Raw genomic sequence first — 23061 nt, 5'->3', positions numbered from 1 at the left:
TTTTATTATCATTTTTCTCAAATACATAAAAAAAGTTTAGGTCGGCGTGAAAAACTAGGTGGGGTCGGGTAACCGGAACCAACAACTTTTTTTATTTGGTCTAATCAAGATTTTCATTTTACAATTTGCACGAATAAATGAGACTGAAACAAAAAGCATATACATAATGAATGTCACTTTATTGAGTTTTAAATACAGTGTTCACAAAGTAATGCATTTTTGAAATGCAATTTTATTCTTTCACATACATGCATGACTAGGACTCAAAAACCTTGTGTTTGATCTCAGATACACACCGTGGTCTGAGATTTGATACACATACAAATTAGTCACCCGAAATTTGGTTGTAGAATGTGCAGCTCTGGCTCAATTCAGTCACTCAGTCACAGATATTCTCAAAACAGCAAATTCTTTCATATCTCGAACTCTACTCCACTGTCTTAAATAATCAATGTTTTTCTGGTGTATTTTAGCAGATGGAAAAAAGTTTTTAACTTCCATTTTTAGCATGAATTGTCATTTGCATTGTCCTGAAAAGCAACTTTACATGTATTTCTTGGGTATGGACATTTGAACAAGCAGAAATATATGACAAGTCATTATTGTAATGTAATAATGCTGTGGTATTTTGATAGTTTGATGACAATTGGTATATTTTGTATTTTGTTATTTGTAAATGAAGCAAGTATTCAGCCAGTTCTTTAATACAAATCGGAGTGTTTGATAAAATTTGTTGCAATGGACCACAGACTGTCTGTTGTATTTGTATCACTGATAAATAAATATTGCAACAGCATAAGTATACTACAACTTCAAATTTTTACAAAATTCAATCTATTCTGTCTTTCATGCCATTTATTGATGCTGTACATCATAACTCATAATCCCCTTGTTTTATGTCTTCTCAATTGTAAAACTTCATAACAGTTACCATAAAACTACAATTTGAAACTTTCTTACTTGTGAATGATTTATTTTTGTCAGCATAAAAATTTAAGTTTCTATGTTAACATAAAATAAATTTATCAAAACTGCTATTGTATAATGTGGATCTTCTCTTTGAATACTTTTCCTAAACCCAGAGGTTGATATTTATTTAATTAGTGTTTGCGATGACAAATACTGGTATTTTCCGCAACGTTTTCACACACTCCAACCTGATGAAACATGATCCCAAAGTGCTTTCAGTCGGCCATCTTTGTTTGCACAAAACTGTTTGAAATCAGTCAGTAGTTTTTCACTGAACCTCTCATCACCTGTAGAGGCAGATCTCCAGCGTTTTGTCAACATGAAATTATGCATCCAATAGAAACCAGTCCTTGTCGTCTTACAGAAAGGATGTTGTTTAGATTCATCTCCATGGACTGGTGTGAAAATACGTATCTTCGTCTTGTCTGGCACGCCATGGTGTTTGGGGATAACTGCAAATGCTGATCCTGTTGTGTGTACAAATTGTTGAATGTCTTCTGCAGTTATTCCAAAAGATGATATTGCCCATGGATCCTGCACAAAGCCAAACCTATAAAAAACAACAAAGACTTTATTACTTCAATGTTGTATTTTAATGACTGACATAGGTGGCATGGTTGTAATTTTTATAACTGACATAGGTGGCATGGTTGTAATTTTTATGACTAACATAGATGGTAAAGTAATGACACATAGGGGTTAAATCTCAGTATTAGAGTGGGAATTGATGTTGTTACTCACGTCTTTAAAATTTCTTGCTGGAAAAATTTGACTCGTTCCATCTCTACTTGTTGAGGACAATTGCGAAGGAGTTCAGCACACTCTAAATCTATAAATAGAGGTCTTCTTAGAGGATCCGAATACTGAGTGTTAAGACCAAATGGATCAATAGTAGCAGGGATTAAATGAAAACCACAAGAACCAGCTTTACGTGCCCAACTCTGTACCTGTAATTAACAACAATAGGTTTTGAAGTAGTGCTGATCAAAATGAAATTTGTGTATGCATACACATACATACATACATACACACACACACACACACACACACACACACACACACACACACACACACACACATACACACACACATATATACACACACAAACACACACATATACATGCATACATACATACATACATACATACATACATACATACATACATACATACATACACACATACATACATATATACACACACATACATACATACATACATACATACATACATGTCTACTTATATATACTTTATGAACACAGACAGACACAGACACACAGACACACAGACACACACACACACACACACACACACACACACACACACACATACATACACACACATAATTTCATGTACACATACACAACTAGATGGAGACAATGTCTTACCATGTCCATGATGAGACATCCAGTAGCCACTAACCACTGAACTTCAAGTTCAAATGCAGAATCAGTTCTGTAAGTTTTATGGTAACGAATATGACACCATTCTACTCTATCACTTTTATTATTAATATCAACATCATAGATGACTTCACCAAATGTTGGAATCTCAGAACCTGAAAGAATATCAAATAAGAGTAATTATGACATAAATACAAATACCATTTAAACCTGTCAATGGTCATTATGATGTATCTATTAAGTTAATACTAAGTCATAAGGACCTGTTAAAGATCATACAGTCAAGATCACTGTGGTGTCTAAGTTACAGTCTCAACCTTCTAGGCATTGCAACTCCTATGTTCTATATTAGAAATTATTGCACATTCCATGGAATAGTCTTACTGTACAATATCATTGTCTATTGGAACATTGTCATGATTAAATCAAACATCATTTTAATCTCCCTCTGTCTCTGCTGTATAGTGGAAGCATTACTGAAAATATTTATAACATGTATCAACATATTAGATACAGACAGAAAGACACAATGTGACACTGAGGTACGGACAGAAAGTTACATGCAACACTCACAGATGTGGTGTATTTGGTAAGAACATGATATTTTTGAATAACAACAAAATGTTTCTGACATTGAAAGAGTTGTGTCTAGTAACTTGGATTGATTATTACTCTAGTAAAACAGTATTGGTTGTAAGTCATTCCAATCAAATATTATAAAGTTCAAATATTAGTACTACTAGTACTAGTCCAGAGTTGTTGACTAAAACGAACTGCCTGACAGTCCTTTTTCTCTCTCGCTTCTATTACCTTTAGGTTGTTCTTTAAGTTGTAAAGTTCTCCACTGTATTGGTGAACTTGATAAGATATTGTCAGGTGGTTCAGACAGGAGTGGTTGATTGTTATCGACAGCCACTTCAAACCAATCTCTGTCAAATGAACCAAAGGCAGTGTACCTCCTGTACTGCCAATCTGACTTGCTGGAATCTGAATAACAAATAAACAAACTTGTAGGAATCTGAATAATAAATGCACTGACTTGGAGGAATCAGAATAACAAATACACAAACTTATAGCAATCTGAATAATGAATGCACTGACTTGAAGGAATCTGAATAACAAATACACAAACTTGTAGGAATCTGAATAATAAATGCACTGACTTGGAGGAATCAGAATAACAAATACACAAACTTATAGCAATCTGAATAATGAATGCACTGACTTGAAGGAATCTGAATAACAAATACACAAACTTGTAGGAATCTGAATAATAAATGCACTGACTTGGAGGAATCAGAATAACAAATACACAGACTTATAGCAATCTGAATAATGAATGCACTGACTTGAAGGAATCTGAATAACAAATACACAAACTTGTAGGAATCTGAATAATAAATGCACTGACTTGGAGGAATCAGAATATAGAAATCTGAATAACAAATGAACAAAATCATAGGAATCTGAATGAGTGAACAAACTTGTAGGAACCTGAATAAAAAATGTGATCATTGGGAAATGTATGCATGAAGTCATGGACCTGGAAACCTGGACAGCACTGCTGATATGATATCTATTAGACTAAGTCATGTTTATGTAAATAATGAAGAGACTTGAAATTTGACCTTGAAGGTCAAGGTGATAATAAATATAAATATTCTGAAAATAGTTTCATTCTTTACATTTTGAGAGCTGAAGTTTGTATGTCTGTGATTTGGTAAAAAACAACTTTAGATTTGGGTATGATTTAAAAAAATTACATTTAGTAATGTAGGAATCTGATACAATTGCTACGTAAATGATTAATATTTGTCCATTAATATTTTGAGATCTCAACTAAATACAAATGTAGGCTCTTTTTACAGCAGAGATAGTTGCTGTCGTGAACATGAACTGATGTGAGGATAGACTCCTTGTGCATCAATGGGTAGTTTCATTGGTTGATAAAAAGAAGTCTATTAATATAAAATAACATACCTTCACTGTCAGGAGTGATGAAATATAAAAAGAAGCCGTTCTTGAATGGAATTTTTCGTTTTGGTAAACACGATGCATGGCATACTCGCTCTTCATCTACCATAGCCTATGATGTATGAAGATATATACAGTATATTATTATGTATGTACCAGAGATTACTCGCACCATTGCACACGCATACTGTTGATTGAAGTATTTGCACTGCAGTGCAATATTGAAAACATTATTGATTAGCTGTATGCAAATGATATGCAAATGAGGATGTGATTGTTCACTGAACATGAAAGCGATCGCACAGTATCATTTTCACGGAAATTTGCTGTTTCGGATAAACATATGTAATAATAACAGAATGCCATCAGTAAGTTTACATCTAAAGGCTAGAAATGTACCTGAAATAGTTGAACAGCCTGGTATTCTGTCACTTCATCTTGTAGAGTCTGTATCAACCAGTGCACAGCTTCACCACTAATAAAACAATTCTCAGGTAGTAGACGCTGATCAGTTGGCAAAAATGTCATTCCAATTCTTGTCATTTCAATCCACAAAAAAATTAGAAAAGTGTTGTTAGCATTTTAAACATTACATTGTACAGATATATTCATTAGTATGTGTGTGTGCATGTGCATGCATGCGCATATGTATATATGTGTGTGTGTGTATGTATGCATGTGTATGTATATGTGTGTACATGTATGTATGTGTGTGTGTGTGTGCATGCGTGTGTGTGTGTGTGTCTGTGTGTGTGTGTGTGTGTGTGTGTGTGTGTGTGTGTGTGTGTGTGTGTGTGTGTGTGTGTGTGTGTGTGTAGTTATCAATACTCTATCATCAAACACAGATTGCCTTGTATTCTGATACATAGTAAAAGCGGCAGAGTAAATTTTGACATCATTTACTTTCATTGTGTTTACTAAAAATAACACCAGAACTTCCATGTGGAGACAAAAAATTCAGTTCCTTGGTAAGTTCAATATCGAAGTGCTACTAATGTCCCATACCCTGGATCTTTCATTGCTTTGATAATATCAGCCAAAGGTGAATCCAAGTTTAATTTCTCTTCTTCTTTCCCTTTGTCATCTTTGTCCAAGGATGCAGTTGAGGTGTTTGCTGCCCCATCACCTGTAGGCATTGAGCCATCAGTATAACTCATTGTTACCGTGGCAATATCATTAGATGATGTTGCTATGATACCTCCAAATCCAGACTGCTGTAAATAAATAAGATAATGTGTGGAACATTATTTTTGTTGTCTAGGTGACGAATTTATCAAAGTTATGGTTAGAGATTGGTTTGTTACTCCAAGTACATGTGGTGTACAGATGATGTGGTGTGCAACACTGTTTCCATAGGAAAAAGTATCTGTCTACAACCAAATATAGTGACATAGTCGTTTTGAAAACACATTCCAAATAATTGACCAACCTTAGGTGTTTGTGACATCTCCCTGTCTGTAGGTGTTTGAGATAGATTTGATAGCATGACTGAACTTGCTCTCCTTGATGGCGGTCTGCTTGGTGTCTGGTTCTGATAAAACATCAACACAAAACATCATATTAAGCCATTTTAGAATCCAATATGGCTGCCATTATGGGAAAATAAAATATGGGTAATTTCCTTAAAACAAGAAGATGCACCCCAACTTGGCTGGGTAATGGTGGATTCAAATCACAAGCACATAATGACAACAAATTCAAACTGTAAGGTTAAAATCTACATTTCAGTTAGAAACTATAAAAAGAGGTCAAATGTCTACACTTTGCCAGACAATAAAAAATCTTGGCAAAAAATTTGTAAATTGGTATCTTGGAAAGTACACTGCTCAAAATATGCATTGTGCAAAGCTCTGCATTGTGAACTGTACACATTATGCATTCAAAGAGAGGCAAAAGAGGGAATGGAGTCTAACCACTACATAACGCTTCAAAAGTCTACATGAGTCAAAAAAAGATGATCAAAACAGTGGTAAAATATATCTATATATCCTTTTTATGGTACCCTACTTGGGCTATGAGTTAAACATGAATTAATTAATGCATATGTAATAATTTATAAGAACAATAAATTCCCTTCACATGTATTTCTATCTGGAAAGTACCTAGATAACAGTATTAAATTCAATTTCAAAGTATATTAAATAATGAAAGACTTTTGTAGTTTTCTTACCACTTTTTTCTGAAGTTTTTTAATTCTGTTCAAAACTTCCACAAACTTGTAGAACCCTTCCAGTATTTGTTGCGGTGGTTTGGTCTCATCAGTTGTATAGATATCACATCTATCACTGCTTCCATCATTAATCTTCTTGGTGGCAGCGCTGTTAGATGGCAGTAATAGAAAACGACTCCTCCAGTATTTCAAAGACTACAACGATACAAAAATGTGGATAGTACAATTTAAGGCAAGAATGGAGAACAGGTGATCAATTCTCAATACCTGAAATAGAATATTACTGCCTAGGCACACCATGAATATAATGAACATTCAATTTCTTTGTCAACACTGTAACTTCCACTCCACATACTTCACACGTGCATTACCATAGATGTGTGTGAGAATAAGTCAACCTTCTTGTTCTATTTTGACCCTCTAGCATGAAGTAAAATTCTATTACATGTACCGAGAATTGTACAATTACACATTTGTATTCAAGCTAGGGGTAAGGGCTAGGTCATAAACATAAAAATAATTTTCTCTGATTTAGGAAGGCATAAATGAAAACAAGGAATAAAAAGTATTTCAAGTTTTACTTTGTTTCTGCAACACACCAGTGTAAACAGAGAACATAAATTCAAAATAATAAATTCAGTATTTCACAAAAAATTTCAAGAAATTTATCAAGATATAATCTAAATTCAGGTTAAGTCAATATTAATATTTACATACATCCATCAAACCATAGTCTTCACAGGTACACACATAGTTGTCCAAATAATTCCAATTAAACTCCTCTAACTTTTCAGTGTCAAAGGTCACATAAGCCGGCTCATATTGAGAGTTGTCAACTGGCCATAGTCTGTAAGTGTATTTGACGGTAGATGTCTGGTAGATATGCCTGAAATACAACAAAGTTACATTCGGTTGATATTGACTGGCTAATATTTGTATGTGAAACTTTGTTTACTGGCTATATACTCTGAAAAGAGACCCTGTACTCAAAATTCACGTTTATGTGAATATTTGTTATGGCTGATATGAAATCTGGTTTATATATCAACAGGGTATATATGCATGATGTGAAATTGTGAAATTGGGTTCAAAATTTTACCAACTCTGTACTTTTCATTTGTAAGTTCACTTCTTGGAAGAGAACCTGTAGGTTTCAGCAACATGCAGTTGAAAAGTAATTGATAGTACTAACATTGTAGGTACATATAACACTGAACAGGTTACTGTCTTAAGAGAGTAGATATGTCGTTATATTGATATGACAGACTAAAAGAGAGATAAATCTTACCTTGGTCTGTATCTGACAACATTGATATTAACATCTGTCAAGTTAATCTTATGGTAGTTACGACCAATACTTAATAAATAGTCTGGTACTTCCTGTGAATGGATACAAAGTCAACAGCAGATGATGTTTTATGAGTATCTCGACAACCAATTCATGTATTAAGACCTTGGAGTTAGGTTTCAACCATTTGACTTACCAAGTCACCACAGTAGAAGTTGTCTGAGAAGTCACGGTGTCTGATAAATTCTGTCATTTCACTATTCATGGACTAACATTTGCAACAGTCCTCTTCTGAGACATGTTGTAGTTTGGTTGACAAATTCTATTCTCTCACCATTAACTGATGTTGAACATCTCACAAAGCTTGTTGTAACAGACAAATGTTAATGAGACAGTGAGAAGTTTTTCCTACCTGTGTTTGGAGAATATTCCCAGCTGAGTATGTTCTGTTTTGACTCTGAGGTTGGACAATCAGCTGACAGCCTTGCATTAGTCTCTGAGATACAATCTCTTTGAATACTTGTTCTGTTGTCAGTTTCTTGTTGCCAATGGCAACTTCATCTGCCAGCAGGTCATAGGGGGATTCCACATACATTTTGGACATGACAACTTTATCTGGGAAATAGTCTGTGGTGATTGGTAAACAGGCTGGCCATGTGACTGATTTCCAATCAACTCCTATGGAATACAACATATAATAAAGAGTTACTGAGTACATGCTATATCATTTACCTCATGCTAGAGAGTCAAATAGAACTAGATCGCCTTATTCTCACAAGTGCCTGTAGTAATGCATGTGTAGTGTGTGAAGCAGAAGCTATGATATAAACCAAGAAATCGAATAATCATTACTTTCATGACATACGTAGGTCATAACACTGTATTGCAGGTACCTAGAATTATGCTGACTTTACAAGAGACTCTAGAGTATATTTCATAAGATTCAACTTGTTTTAGTCATTGGAATATAATTAATACTATAATGTAATTATTATTGACATACCAGTTTGTATGAGGGGAGACCATTCCTGTTCACCAGTGACTCCCCAGTACCATCCTTCAGTTGCATTCTTAAAACTTCCACCCTGTCCACCATGTAGTGGTGTGTGATGTGAAGGTAGAGTATCACTACGCCCTCTATAGTCTGGAATGAAAATACTCAAAAGTGACAGTCAATGATTTAATATTAAACTCGCTGATGAATTTTGTAAATTAAAATTCAGAATCTGTTCTTCCTGCAAACATTTTCAAAATAAGACTATTGATAGCCAGGGTTTCAATCACTGGGCTTGCATTAGTGTTATCTTATCAGTGAAGCAATTACATGAAATTATTTTTTTCATTCTGGACAACAGTTTCTATAATTCGGCCTGACGCCTGTTTTTCATGTCTAAATGTTAATCCTATTCTGAACTGCACCTTTAACTTACCAATGTCATAAGTGTTGATTACACTGCCAATACTTTGAACTGTTTTGAAACTATCAACACTTGTACTACGTTGTGATGATGTACTGGCAAGACTTGATGAACTAGCTGAGGAATGAAATCCTGATGCACTGTAAGAGTCGCTGTCGCCAAGTCTGACATTTACTGATGCTTTCTTCCTAGCTTCAACGACGGCTGATTCTGCAGCTGTCACTTCTCTGGTTGGTGGAGATAAACTGTAGGGTTCATTGTTAAAGTCATCTAGCAAGGTCACAGTAAGTTGATGGTGTGCCTGGATGGCTTTACCAGTTGGACCTGTATTATAACATATCACATATTCATTGTCTGTATTAGGGAAGCCAAGGTGGGAAGAGATTGATAGAAGATATAGATGGATACACAGACAACTTGCACTTTTCAGTTTGAAAGCACTAATGGATACATGTGAATCTGGACAAATATATCACCAGGTGGCAAGTATGTAACATTGTTGTACAGCACTGTTGAATAACAATGTTACATTGCAGTAACCACAGCCATGTAATACATTATTCTGTTACAAGTTAACAGTTAATAAGTAACAGCACAGTAGACTTTTGGCTGCATACATTAAGCAAGTTGGCCAGTTTATCATATTTGACAATGAATATCCAGTGTCTAACTGCACCAAGTCTAACAGTAATCAGCCCAGGTACAGTTTAGAAACAGTGATGTATATATGGATAACAGATAGAGATAATGTCTCTGGCCATTCCTATCTGTGGAGACTCTGAGTATCCTCCACTCGACTATGTGCGTGCACACACAAAGATACAGGCTAACATGTGTATGTACATAAAGAGAGAGACTGACATGTGCATGTACATAAAGAGACAGACTGACATGTGCATGTACATTAAACTAATGTACCTAAAGGAAATGTATGAGTCCATCTTCTTTTGTTTGATGTCAATCTATCAATGATCTGACTTGGAGCAAATGGGTTAATAAGAGCTCTCTGCATTCTCTGTCCATATGGCCATGGTTTACCAGGTTGGTGATCTGTTACCATACTTGCACTACCAACTATCAACCTTGTTGGTAGGTTATCTTCCATTTCCTGGGAAGTTGCAATCTGAAAACTTTTACTGGTAATACCTGTTATGTGCGAAAAATATAAAAACTTTTACAAATTTAGAAGCAATCTGATCTTTCTTTCTTGTTTTCTCCCCCACCCTCTCTCCACTTTGTCAATTCCACTCGGCATCTGAGAAAGAGAAAGATGACTCACTGCCTTCTAAAGCTTGGTCAATCGCCAATCTTTTTAATAGAGTGCTAAAATGTTGTTTTTTGGCCAGATATGAAGGATTAACATGGCTACACTTCCATACTTTCTCTCAACAGAAAATGCGTCTATAAACATGTTGTATACAATCTATGTAACTATCACAAAAAATAATGCCTGTTACATGTGAAAATTGTGTAAAGTTCAAAAGATTAGAAGAATTTTGATCATTATCTCAACAGAAAGTGAACCCATATAAACTGTCTATAAATATGACAGAAGCCTACCTATGGCTCCTTCCAGACTTTTCTTATTGGTACCAGTAACTGTGTTAGATCTAGGTCTTGGGTTGGGTATCTCCATGGCGTTGGTAGAGTATGACTTTGTATACGGTACCTCAACTTCAGGACTAACTGGTCTCAGCTCTAAGGACACTTTTCTACTAAGACCATCTGATTTCTACAATAACAAAAAAAGTCAAAATAAGTATCACACTGTTTGTATGAGTAGACAGTTTATAGACCTGCCTGTGTGTCAGTATTACACCCATTTAATATGTATTTTTAAAGCTGTAATATTCAAAGTCCATTGCACATTCAAAACTATAATTTGGATTCAACTATCAAAAGGATTCAATGGTATTGACCTACACATAACCAATATTAAATGGTTGATAATTTCTTTCAAAAACTTAGGATTATCAAATTCTATTTTTCCATTTTCTTTCTATATACTCTCGTTTCATAAACTCAACAACTACTCTCTTGCAGTGTCAACAGAAAGTTGAAATGAGGCAAACACCCATTCATACTCTCTCCCATACTTAAATAAGCAGAATGTGTTAGTATACAAATGGTTTGAACTACTGAATGTCTCTTTACAAAATGAGACTGAAAAATGCTAGGTTCTTGTTCATTTAATTTCAAATTGACATTCACACAGAGAGGTCAATTTTATTTCTCATGGGATACAGAGCTGAGATGTTTTCTCCTCTATTTCAAATCTTACCCGAATTCTGTCGGCATACTTCTCATATCGTTTTGGTGTCAGATATTGACTCTTCACTCTGAATATGAAACACAAAACAAAACAATTTGCACTCAAGAAGAATGAACCATGTAAACCTGAGTCAAATCTTCACAGCTTAATACTGCAATACATGTAGAATCTCTTTTTATAATCAGAACCACTTTTATTCTCTATCATCATAGTTTATTTGACGCCAAACTTTAGCCTATCTTTTCTGACTATCTTGTTCTTGAGTATTGCAGTAACAAATTATTCGTTGTGTTATGTGTGAAGGTAGCTTAAATTTGACTTAACATTGTTTTACATGTGAAGGTAGTTTAATTTTGACTTACCATTGTGTTATGTGTGAAGGTAGTTTAAATTTAACTTACCATTGTTTGACTTACCATTGTGTTATGTGTGAAGGTAGTTAAATTTTGACTTACCATTGTTTGACTTACCATTGTGTTATGTGTGAAGGTAGTTTAATTTTGACTTACCATTGTTTGACTTACCATTGTGTTATGTGTGAAGGTAGTTTTGACTTACCATTGTGTTATGTGTGAAGGTAGTTTAATTTTAACTTACCATTGTTTGACTTACATTGTGTTATGTCTGAAGGTAGTTTAAATTTTGACTTACTGTTGTGTTATGTGTGAAGGTAGCTTAATTTTGACTTACCATTTTATTATGTGTGAAGGTAGTTTAAATTTTGACTTACCATTGTGTTATGTGTGAAGGTAGTTTTGACTTACCATTGTGTTATGTGTGAAGGTAGTTTAATTTTGACTTACCATTGTTAAATTTTAACTTACCCTTGTTTTATATGTGAAGGAAGTTTAAAGACTTGTGCATCATAGGCATTGTGATCTATAACAACATCAGGTAACTCAGTATTTGACTTGTCCATATAACTATCTCTTCCTGGTTCAAACAATGAATCATCTATAGCTTGATTTGATTCAGTTGTCTGTAATGAAAGTATCAACAGTTAACACCCAACAATCTTCAGTATGTCATCAAATATGGTACATTCTTTTACACCACAATAATAGTGATAGCTATAATATCTGTATGCAATGTTCTGTTGACAGGTTCATTAACTGTCTGTATGTTTACTTTGCTCACAGGTAACGTTTATAACTGATGGTCATAGTAGTCTGTGACAGGCGCCCTCACACATTGTCAAACCCTTAGGAGCAAGGCCAATGAGGGCTGAGTTACAGATGTATCTGACAGTCAATGGTCATAGAAGCTATGTATATTGTAACTGGTGAGCAGTGTGTCCTTCATCAGAAGACAATATTTTATGCTGTGGGTCAAATTAATATAAACTGGATTTGTGAGTCACCCCATAGTAAGAGATGATTACACGAGAAGAGGAATCACATACTGGTGTCTCAGCTAGTTTGATTCTTGGGATGAAATTAGCCGGCATCAATCTCTGTTTCTGCTGTTGATCCTTGGATGTGTAAAAACTATGGTTTATCCAGTAAGGAATGTTGTAATCATCGCCAATATTTGTGTAGCCCATTTTATTATGAAACTACAGAATATAATAACAAGTTGGATTATTTCTCTATCAGTCTCGATTTCTTCAAAAGACAGCATATAGTTTGATGATAAAGCAAGCATTTCATTGCCACATGATTTCTTTTGGTAAATATATTGTTGACAGTTTGATCCATTACGAGATCTCAATCAGGGATAGTGAAAGGAAGGAGAAGGAAAATAAACAGTGTAGTATTGGCAGTCTCCTAAGGTGGACTCCATTTTTCACTTCCCTGCCATCTTTCTGCTCTATGTGAGAATTTTATAGAGTTTGATAATACAAGTAGGTGATCATTCATGTCTCAGCAGATACCACAACATATTAAATATGTCAAAAACATAAACAAAAATATGACAAATAGTGCTCCAATAACAGCTGTTTTGTCAATGTAATTATAGCATACCTTGAATAGTGGGGCAGCATGTAGAGGCTGTTCTGCCATACACACTAAATCACTTCCAATACCTGTCATGGATAAAAGAAGGTCACAATTCTATCAAATACCTTTCACATTACATTTTAGCAAAGCTGTGTTGCTAACAAGGCAAGTAAAATATTTTGCTGTTGAACAAAAATATCCATTTAATAGAAACCATAATCATAGCATAAGAACACTTTTGGCACCGATCACAATGGTAATCAAAGACAAATGAATACATGAAAATAGTGTCTTTAAAAAATTAGTAGACTTCCAATGTCTGCTGGCAGAAATACCAGCTGTAAAAAATTTTAGTGTAGGGTACGTTCACACAACTTTAGTGGATGAAAACAATCAGTTAACACAGCACATAGTAACTGGTGTAAGACTTGTCATGCCTTTAGAATGAGATGATTAAAGACGTATCAAATCATCTGTTTTCGCAAAGAATGTTTGGGAATATAAAATAAATAGTCCACTCACCATTGTCTATCATACGTTGCTTAGTTATATTACACAATTCTCTGTCAACTTCAAACACACCAGCTCCAGGGGTTATCAAAATGGCTAACTGACCAGTTCGATCAAAATTACGGTTCACAAAATGTTTATCAAATACTGGAAGAACAAAAAAGTCACGTAAATTATGAACACTGCAATGTGTCATACAATGTCTCATCATATCAAAGTCACTGTTCCCCCTAGGTTTGGATACTCCTAGGTTTGGATACTGGAAACACCTTTGTATTTGCTGATAAAGAGATCAGAAACTATGGAACTCTTTGCCACTTGACATTTGCCAAGCCTCCAGCCTGGATTGTTTCAAAACAAAACTGAAGGCTTATTTGTTCACCAAAGCCTATGGTGTGCTTTAGTGACTCAGCGTTACTGAACAGAACATTGCTCTGGAAATAGGTGATATAGAAATTTGATTTGATTTGATTGATTGATTGATTGATTGATTGACTGATCGATCAGGAGGGGAGAATGTTAGGTCTTCTCTCTGTCTTGATACTCTTTTTGCAGAAATTGATCATTTAGTGGATGATTTTCATAACATTGGGTGATTACTCAGAAATTACAAAAGGCTAACAGGACTATTCTGTGGTATATTACAAAATATAGTAGTTACTCAAATTGTTTGTTATTTCATAAAACACAGCCGTTACTCAAACTGTCGGATAGCGAACAAAATAAAGTATGTTATCAATATCTGAATTTTATTGACGATACCTACCATTGAGTGACATGTTGATAGCTTCTAGAAAATTGCCCTGGACAGAGGTTGAATTGTAACCGTTAGGACAAGGCTCACCTAGTGTAAAAAAATATAGCAAGGATTATATGAAAGTGTTTTCAAGTAAGACTTTCGTAACAAAAGAAAACAAGCAAACAATAAATCTGCAAAAGTAGAACACCAGTAACTTGTCTTGCAGAAAAGACACATTTTGATAAATGCCAAAGTTGCAGTCACTGTATCTTAACTTTTTGTAAATATAAACAGTGCTTTTGATAGGGTTAGTTAGTACGTAAAATCGAACTGGTATAGCCATGTTCCATAATTAACAGGTTCTTCAACAAAATTAAAGTACGTTGTATGGAAATGCATGACTAGTTTACTGGGTTTCCCCCTTTGAGCAAGAACACTACATCTGGTACTACAAGTTGCATACATGTCCTTCTTTCAATATATATCACTTTGATAATAACAGCTTAAAAGTTAACATCTTAATGTAGCTTCCCCCCAGAAAATTTGTTTTGGTTAGTTCAAGAAAATTAAGTGGAGGTTTAAAAAGCATACGTTTACAACACATTCCATATTTACCACTTCGAACTTTAGGTGTTAGACTGCAGTAACAGATATATTACACAATAATATATGACTTACCTTCAACTTTTGTTCTGATAACTTTGGATTGGTATTCATTGAAGACTTTCTTCATATTTACAAGGATTGGTCTCCAATCATCTCTTCTCTCACCGATTGCTACAATTCTGACAAATTAATCAAACCAGAATAGGACTTGAAATATTGTAAAAGCTACAGCCACTTGGCTTTAAAAACAAGTATATAGAAATCTAGAAGTCTTCATAGAACTCATACCAACAGAAACCTGCACAAAATTCATTCCTGTACATGCAAAACAACCTTTTCGGACCGAGATGTCATGAAAATTAACATAACAGAGTCCTTATGAATATTTTTGAAACAATACATACCTATAGAAATCTTCATAGAATCTACCTTTATAATCTTGCTGTAAACAATCTCTAACACTGACTGGAAATTCATCTACCGATACAAACAAAAATCACAAAAAATACAAATATTAGATTTAAGATGTCAGCATTATAAACGTCACAATCTTGGAAATGATTAATCCTGGTTTCTTTTCAGAAATAACTTTTACCTTATAAGTGCAGAACATTCATGGACAAAGTAAGGATTGTTGTAATAGTTTCAAATAATTGCTCTATACTTGAATGCATATTGGACAATTCTTGTCTATCATTTTTGTACCAACATCTGCCACAAATTAAATCATTTTTATCCATAATTTTACATTTTATTTATAATACAATGAAAAATAATCCTTACCTATTGTGTTAGCAGTGTAGTAAGTTCTAGAGAATAAGACAATGTTTAAATCATGATATGTGTTTCCTTCTTTCCAACTAGTGAACAGCTCTGTCAGAAACTCAATGGCTTTTTCAAGGTGTAAGTCTCCTGCAAAGGAAAGGTCATTGATTCATTAATAGTTCTTTCTCTATACATATTACATATTACATATTACATATTACATGTTATCTAAGATAGAATGTGCATGGGAAATACACTCCTGTGCTGTTATTTTCAATTAAAATTTAAAAAATTTTAAAGTTAATCGTACACATTTTAAATAGAAGTCAAAATTATATCAAAATACAGTTATTTTAGAATACAATATGGTCGTCGAATAACTCTGAGACAAAATACAAAATTGATGATTTCCATGAAAACAAGACTTTTTAAAAATTTATTTCAAAAGACCCAGAAATGACAGTTTGGAGAGAAATGAAGAAGTTTAATTTTCTGGGAAATTCATCCCCGAGGTGCACTACCTTAAAGTTATTTAAAGTCACAATAATTGTAGCTGGAATTTTTCATTTTTCAATTTGACTTCTTCATGTGTTGTACATATGTTGAGACATGCATGATTGACATGTGACCAAACATCCCACAAGAGTTAGGATTTGTTGACAAACAAGACATTTGGTCCGTACTTGAATCATAATTATTTACATGTGAACATCAAGCCAATGTAATGCCCACATGTAAACTTACCGTCGACATCAAAACTCCCACATCATGCAACTTACCGTAGACATCAAACTCCCACATTTCACAACTCATTTGAATAAAGAGATATACCATGGCTGTTGAAGATCTGAAGACCACCTTGGTATCTTCTGAGATGTTACCACATGCAACTTTAACTCCTTTGGACCATAATTCACTGATTTGTGCTCGTATACCAGAAAATTCAACTTTCCTTGTAATATAGGCACATGAGTTAAGCTGAAAACCAGAATAAGAATACTGGTTAATACTACAAATGTTTCATTATTTTATGTGGACTCAAAAATTCCCCAATTTTATCTTTTGTAAATTATTATCATTTTATTTCTATTGTTTTTTATACTCTTACTTTGATGTGTGAGCAATAAATGAATGAATGAATGAATGAATGAATGAATGAATGAATGAATGAATGAATGAATGGTGTTTGCTTGTTTATGGTATAACATATACCTGTGGCTACTTGGTTTTGACAATACTCTCAAATAGGCTACTATATCACTATTACATGTAGGCCCTCATGTTGCTCATGAAAGTAGAGCTGTAGAGAACCCCAACATCACTCCATGCAACTATCGGTTAAGTGTGCAATACTGGTACTCATGTTATACAGACTTGAGTTGTGTTCATGTCATAAGTATCACTTCAAAATCAATTATCATAACTCATTTTGATTTTTCTTACCAGACTAGTTTTCAATCTCCACATGTCACTTCTGCTGATGTACTGATCTTTAAAGGTCAACTCTAAAAGGTCAAGGGTCACGTCATCTGGATTCACAATATTAACTATCACATCCTTGTACGTTCTCAGGTTAAATGCAGCTGCTATACTTTGGTCAACACTCACACTCTCTGATCACAAAAATAATACCATACATTTTAGCCTAAAACACTATCAATTTGGCAAAATACAGGTCTGGAATGCTTTAAAGACACAAAATCTTTGCTGTAAAAGACATGTCTCTGAATATGGGGCTTTGTATTGTGTACTCTGAATTAGGACACATGACATTCCATGTATAGAGGATAATAGATTAATAGCACTTGAAAAGAGCCATATATCGTAAAGTTCATAGGTGCTGAACACTGCACAAGTGATAAAAACTGCTAGGATGAATAAGTCTCCTAACCTTAGCACACTGCAACTATACAATAATCAGGGTGTAATAGGAGTAAATCAAAATGTTAACTTCTTCACAGATATGTTGCATATATTAATAAATACATAAATGTTTCTACAGATAGCAGTGGGGTATATATGGGTTACAAATCTTACCTTTGGTGGCCTGTTGTTTATTTTCTTTCAGTGATTTCACCTGAAGAAGAAGACGACTAAAACACAAACAGAGGCACATTTTCAAATGGAAATTCATCTGACATAAACACATTGATGAGACTGTAACAATTACAATGTAGTGTAATGAATATGACTGAAATGCATGTCAGGTGTATCATACATGTATTGAAAATAAATTAATAAAACTTTGACAGCTTTATCAAATGTCTCACAAATTCAATGTTTGAAAATATTCTATTTAATATTTTTATTATTAAAAATTATAAATAATAGAAGGATACTACCTCAGGTCAGAGACAATGTCCTTGTTTGTGCTTGGGTACAGTCCTTTACCAAGTATTTGGTTAGTTTTACTTTGCCAGAAATTTTGCGAAGAAGTTATTTCACTGTATATTGTTGCTATATTTCAATTGTTATGAATGTGGAAGTACTGTCTGTACAGCAATGACATGTAACACTTTTTTTGCAAGGTGTCTGTCAAACTGGTACTGATGGTATAATGGTGAGGGACTGTTACAGTAGCATTATGTTCAGTTCAGTCACTGTCATGATAATCTTTTAATTAACTTGCATAGTTTTAACAGTTTTAACAGTTTTACTCTTGTCTTATGTCGGTAGTTTTGGTGTTGTCTTGTATGGATTGTAGATTGTTTGTTCTGAGCGACATTGCAACATTTTCCTAGTGTATTCTTTTTAAATGATGCACAATGGCAATAAATATATTATTATTATTATTATTAATCTCAACAAAACTGAAGATCTGTTGTACTTATACACTGTACTTAGTACTGTTAGTAGATTTTATGGATTACATTAATTCTAACCTGTAGTCGTCTTCAGGGTGGTAGATTTCCACAATATCTCCAACTTTGGCATTGGGAAACTCCTTGGGATTCAGAACAAGTTCATCCTCTGGAAGGACATTACATTTAAATAGGTAGGTTATGGAATATGTGACAAGACAAACACCACAATGCTTTTTAATCATATTATGTATGTTGTGATTTATCGTTTGCTAAGTTGTATACATGTGTGAAATCTATGCAATGCAGAAGTATTTGGTGAAGAGGCACCTCAATCCACTGGAGAAATTATCTAACATTAATCTGGATGCCATATGATGGAACTCCATCAAGTACAAAGTGGTCAGTTCCCTCTATAGTCAGCCCTTGATGCAAAAGTGGAGTCAAACAAACAAACAAAGCAAAACTTAACAAATTTATGAAGACACTTGATACCAGACAGAACTTTCCAAAGTGTACTACACATTGGCATATGTTGGTATTTGAACTAAAGTGACAGAAAGCAAGTATTTTCTGTTTTAAAATGAAAATTTGTCTTCAGACTCAAAAAGTTTCTTTGAAGCACAGCCCAACCTTTTGCTAACAAAGTGACATCATCTCATTTTTTCATTTTGACATTTGTGAGCAGAAACTTTCATTTGACACTTATACGAACCCAGAATCCATAAACATTCATTCTCATATTTGCCGTTTGTTTTGTACATCACAAAACTATTCATTAAAGTGTGGAAACTTGCTATGTAAGAATGATCAATCAAAATAGAATGAAAACATTTGTCTATATTTTACATCACCCAACATAGAAATACAGTACTTCTCACAGTCAAAGCTCAGGCTTTGAAATTACCTTTTTTCTTTGGTAGTCCTAGTGGGCTACCAATTTCGGAAAGTGGTAGCCCAAGGATGTGGACAATAGTTGCATATTTCTGAACTGAAAACAGAGTTCCCCTATTAGGAAATATGTGTGTTATTAAAATACTTTTATGTCCATAAATGTTCCATCCTTTAAATCAGCACATAATCAGTGGTAGCCTGAGAGGGCTACTAGTATACATGTAGTACTAGCTGTAAATTATGGTGGCCCAATGACAAGAATTGGTAGTCTGTGGACACAGGACTACTGTTTATTTTGAGCCCTGACACACTATCCAAATGTTATGCCAATGTATCTCCCCAAGGCCCATTCAAATATGTTTCTTTCAGCTGAAGACAACAATTACCAAATAATTACCATTCTCACAGGGTATACTTACCACTGAATGTTTTTTGATGAACTAGTAATTTAACCTGCTTTGTTGTTGACAACATTGTTGTCACTGTTTGCTGGCATCTACATGTAAATTAAACTTAGATAGATGTAAACAAAAATGATGTCCATAATCCACTCATGGTTTGTGGGAAACCATCCTCATTCCTAAAATATACAAATGAAAATTGGTACTTCATCTTTAGTAAATAAACGTTAATGCCATGGTTACACTGATAGACATTGAGGAATGTCTATGCTGGGATATTTGATGATCTGTGGTGCACATTCAAAGAAACACTGAATTGTATACCTATAGACTGACATTCAGTCATTCTCCTGTTAGCATTGAGAATCTGTACCAGCAATGAGTTTCACGTGACTGTAATATGGTAATGTCGATTGACATGTATCCTTCAAGAATCAAGACTTTGTTTTCGTGTCAACTCATGTAATATCTTTTCCCCTACATCAAAATTGTCACGCACAAGTACACTGCAACGTTCATTATGACGTGCAGAAATATGTGGCAGTTTTTTTAAACTTTATTACATTTTCATACTGCATGGACTCCATTCTATTAAACATGGGACATGTCGAGAGAGCAGCGGTCAGGATCGAGTTCTTCATTGCCACCGTGAAAAACAAATGAACTAAAACATTACGATTAACTAGCCGTTAGACTCATGTTAACAAATTGAGTAACCTTTAGATCTCTGTAGATCGATTCGACGAGACCAGATGTGTTTGAGAGGTTCACGGAGCTCCGATCGTAAACATGCATGATGATGTGATGTCGCTGTCTGCATATGTATGTGGATACGACGTAAGTTCATAACATCCATGGTTAAAAGAATACACTGATTTCCCAATATAAGACATCCCTACCTTCTATATAGCACTACATACGTTCAAATCACAAGTTCACTCTTCATACACGGTACCAGTTGTAGAAGGAGTGAGGCGAGAGGTAGACAGCTAAATAACTATCACGTGTGTTATAGTTTTTAGCAGAACCCGGAAGTTGACAACAGATTGACGCTGAACACAATGGTAGATTTTTGACCTGTCTGTTCGAACTCGAAATTTTGCAAAATTATATTCCAGTAATAGGCGGCTAACATCATAAGAAACTCTTGCAATAATTTATGTAAAATGACAATGTATATTTTAAACGAGTAATCCAGGGGACGTAACAGTAATACTGAATGTTTGTGTTAGGAGGCATTCAGTAATAGATAGGGGTGGGGGTGGGGGAATAATGTGACATGCCTCATTGAGTAAGTAACACGAATAACTCTCTCTCTCTCTCTCTCTCTCTCTCTCTCTCTCTCTCTCTCTCTCTCTCTCTCTCTCTCTCTCTCTCTCTCTCTTCATTTAAAACTAAATTTATCATCAATGATAAGTAATTCTTTGTCTTCTTGACCTTCATGCATGTCTGTTTCCTTTTCTGTGCAATGTATGTACACATTTCATCAAACTATCACACACACACACACACACACACACACACACACACACACACACACACACACGTACGTACGTACGTACGTACATACATACATACATACATACATACATACATACATACATACATACATACATACATACATACATACATACATACATACATACATACATACATACATACATACATACATACATACATACATACATACATACATACATACATACATACATACATACATACATACAAAAAATAGAAAACAAATACTACATTCGAGATTCGTTGGGAAATCAAATAGATTAAACTTTATTAAAGCGACGAGATATAAATCTTAACTCGTTATAACAGTAGATAAGCACTAGCAGTAAATAGTCTGTAAATAATAGATAGGTAAATAATGAATAATAATAATGATAATAATGATGACAATGTTAGATTTTGTATAGCGCAAATTTCCCACTCTGTGCTGAAAGCGCTTAGAACTCTACAGTTTCTTGTTGATTAAGACGTAATATGTACAATTGTGCCTGAATGCTCTAATGGTTTTATCTATATTAGGAACTACAGAGAGAATATCATAATCAAGGTCATTTGAAAGCAATGGAATTGACTTTCAATGTGGTTGTCAGTAGATGATTTTACTATAAGGGTGTAGATGTCTTTCCTTCCTATAGTGTGTCTTAACTGTCAGCTACACTCGTCATGCCCGGTGTAAAACTTAATAGTTGACGTCAAGAGAGTCCACGTGGTACCAGACAAGAATACACAATATCGTAAAAGTAGGGTAGAATTTCATGATAGGATAAGAACTACAAGATAGAGAACCTTATTTGTTAGATAACAACCCAAAGCCAGCAGGTAGGTCGTAGTGATATACCGTGTCAATCACTGCACTGAAAAGTGCGAAGATCCAGGCTGGGTATGAATGACCAGATATTATCTACTCATATTGACTAAGAATGACGTCACCATTAGAGCGAAGATTGAATGTACAACCCGTTTTATGTTAGCGTCCACTAGCTCTGTTTGACACAATGTAGAAATCAGTAAGGAACTGCATATTCTACATTTATGACAGCAAGATCGCAATGTCTTGCTACATTTTGTGGAAATGAAATAAACCATATCAATGTACACTAAAACGCAGAGACGCGGACGCCAATTTTTTCATGTCTGTATTTGTTGTCTGCATGGTAGCACATCACAGTTCAATTTATTTAGACAAATTGTGGCCAGAGACTGATTTCACTCAACATTGCTATCTTGAAGTGTAGCGTGTGCATTTTTTGATTAGTTTCTGCGTGGTCGTATCAAGCAGAGCCAGTGAATACTAACATAAAACAGGCTGTAACATCAACCGACCAGGATGGCCATACTTTAACGTTACAAATGAAAATTTCGTTATTTGGGATTACAAGGGTCATATGTATGGG

The 23061-nt window shown here is 34.5% G+C and overlaps 1 protein-coding gene across 1 annotated transcript; it reads right to left on the bottom strand.

The window, feature by feature from the left end:
* Positions 1–203: 203 nt before the first annotated feature.
* On the bottom strand, positions 204–21178 carry LOC144448798 (GATOR1 complex protein DEPDC5-like). The gene is made up of 32 exons (XM_078139093.1): positions 21049–21178; positions 20168–20328; positions 18936–19023; positions 18091–18146; positions 17497–17666; positions 16833–17031; positions 16072–16200; positions 15693–15765; positions 15361–15467; positions 14710–14787; positions 13956–14090; positions 13458–13519; positions 12896–13048; positions 12318–12472; positions 11503–11560; positions 10782–10953; positions 10642–10644; positions 10140–10367; positions 9234–9545; positions 8807–8947; positions 8216–8481; positions 7804–7895; positions 7233–7401; positions 6516–6710; positions 5775–5876; positions 5351–5556; positions 4745–4880; positions 4358–4457; positions 3182–3358; positions 2357–2526; positions 1711–1916; positions 204–1519 (listed from the first exon to the last, which is right to left on the bottom strand). Exons 2-32 carry the CDS (start codon positions 20220–20222, stop codon positions 1144–1146), a joined length of 4569 nt encoding a protein of 1522 aa, XP_077995219.1. The 5' UTR covers positions 20223–20328; positions 21049–21178; the 3' UTR covers positions 204–1143.
* Between the last annotated feature and the right edge of the window lie 1883 nt (positions 21179–23061).

The sequence above is a fragment of the Glandiceps talaboti genome, chromosome 18, assembly GCF_964340395.1.
Source record: "Glandiceps talaboti chromosome 18, keGlaTala1.1, whole genome shotgun sequence".
NCBI classification, from domain to species: domain Eukaryota; kingdom Metazoa; phylum Hemichordata; class Enteropneusta; family Spengelidae; genus Glandiceps; species Glandiceps talaboti.
The sequence above is the reverse complement of the archived record's forward strand: the minus strand, read 5'-3'. Positions and strand labels throughout refer to the sequence as shown.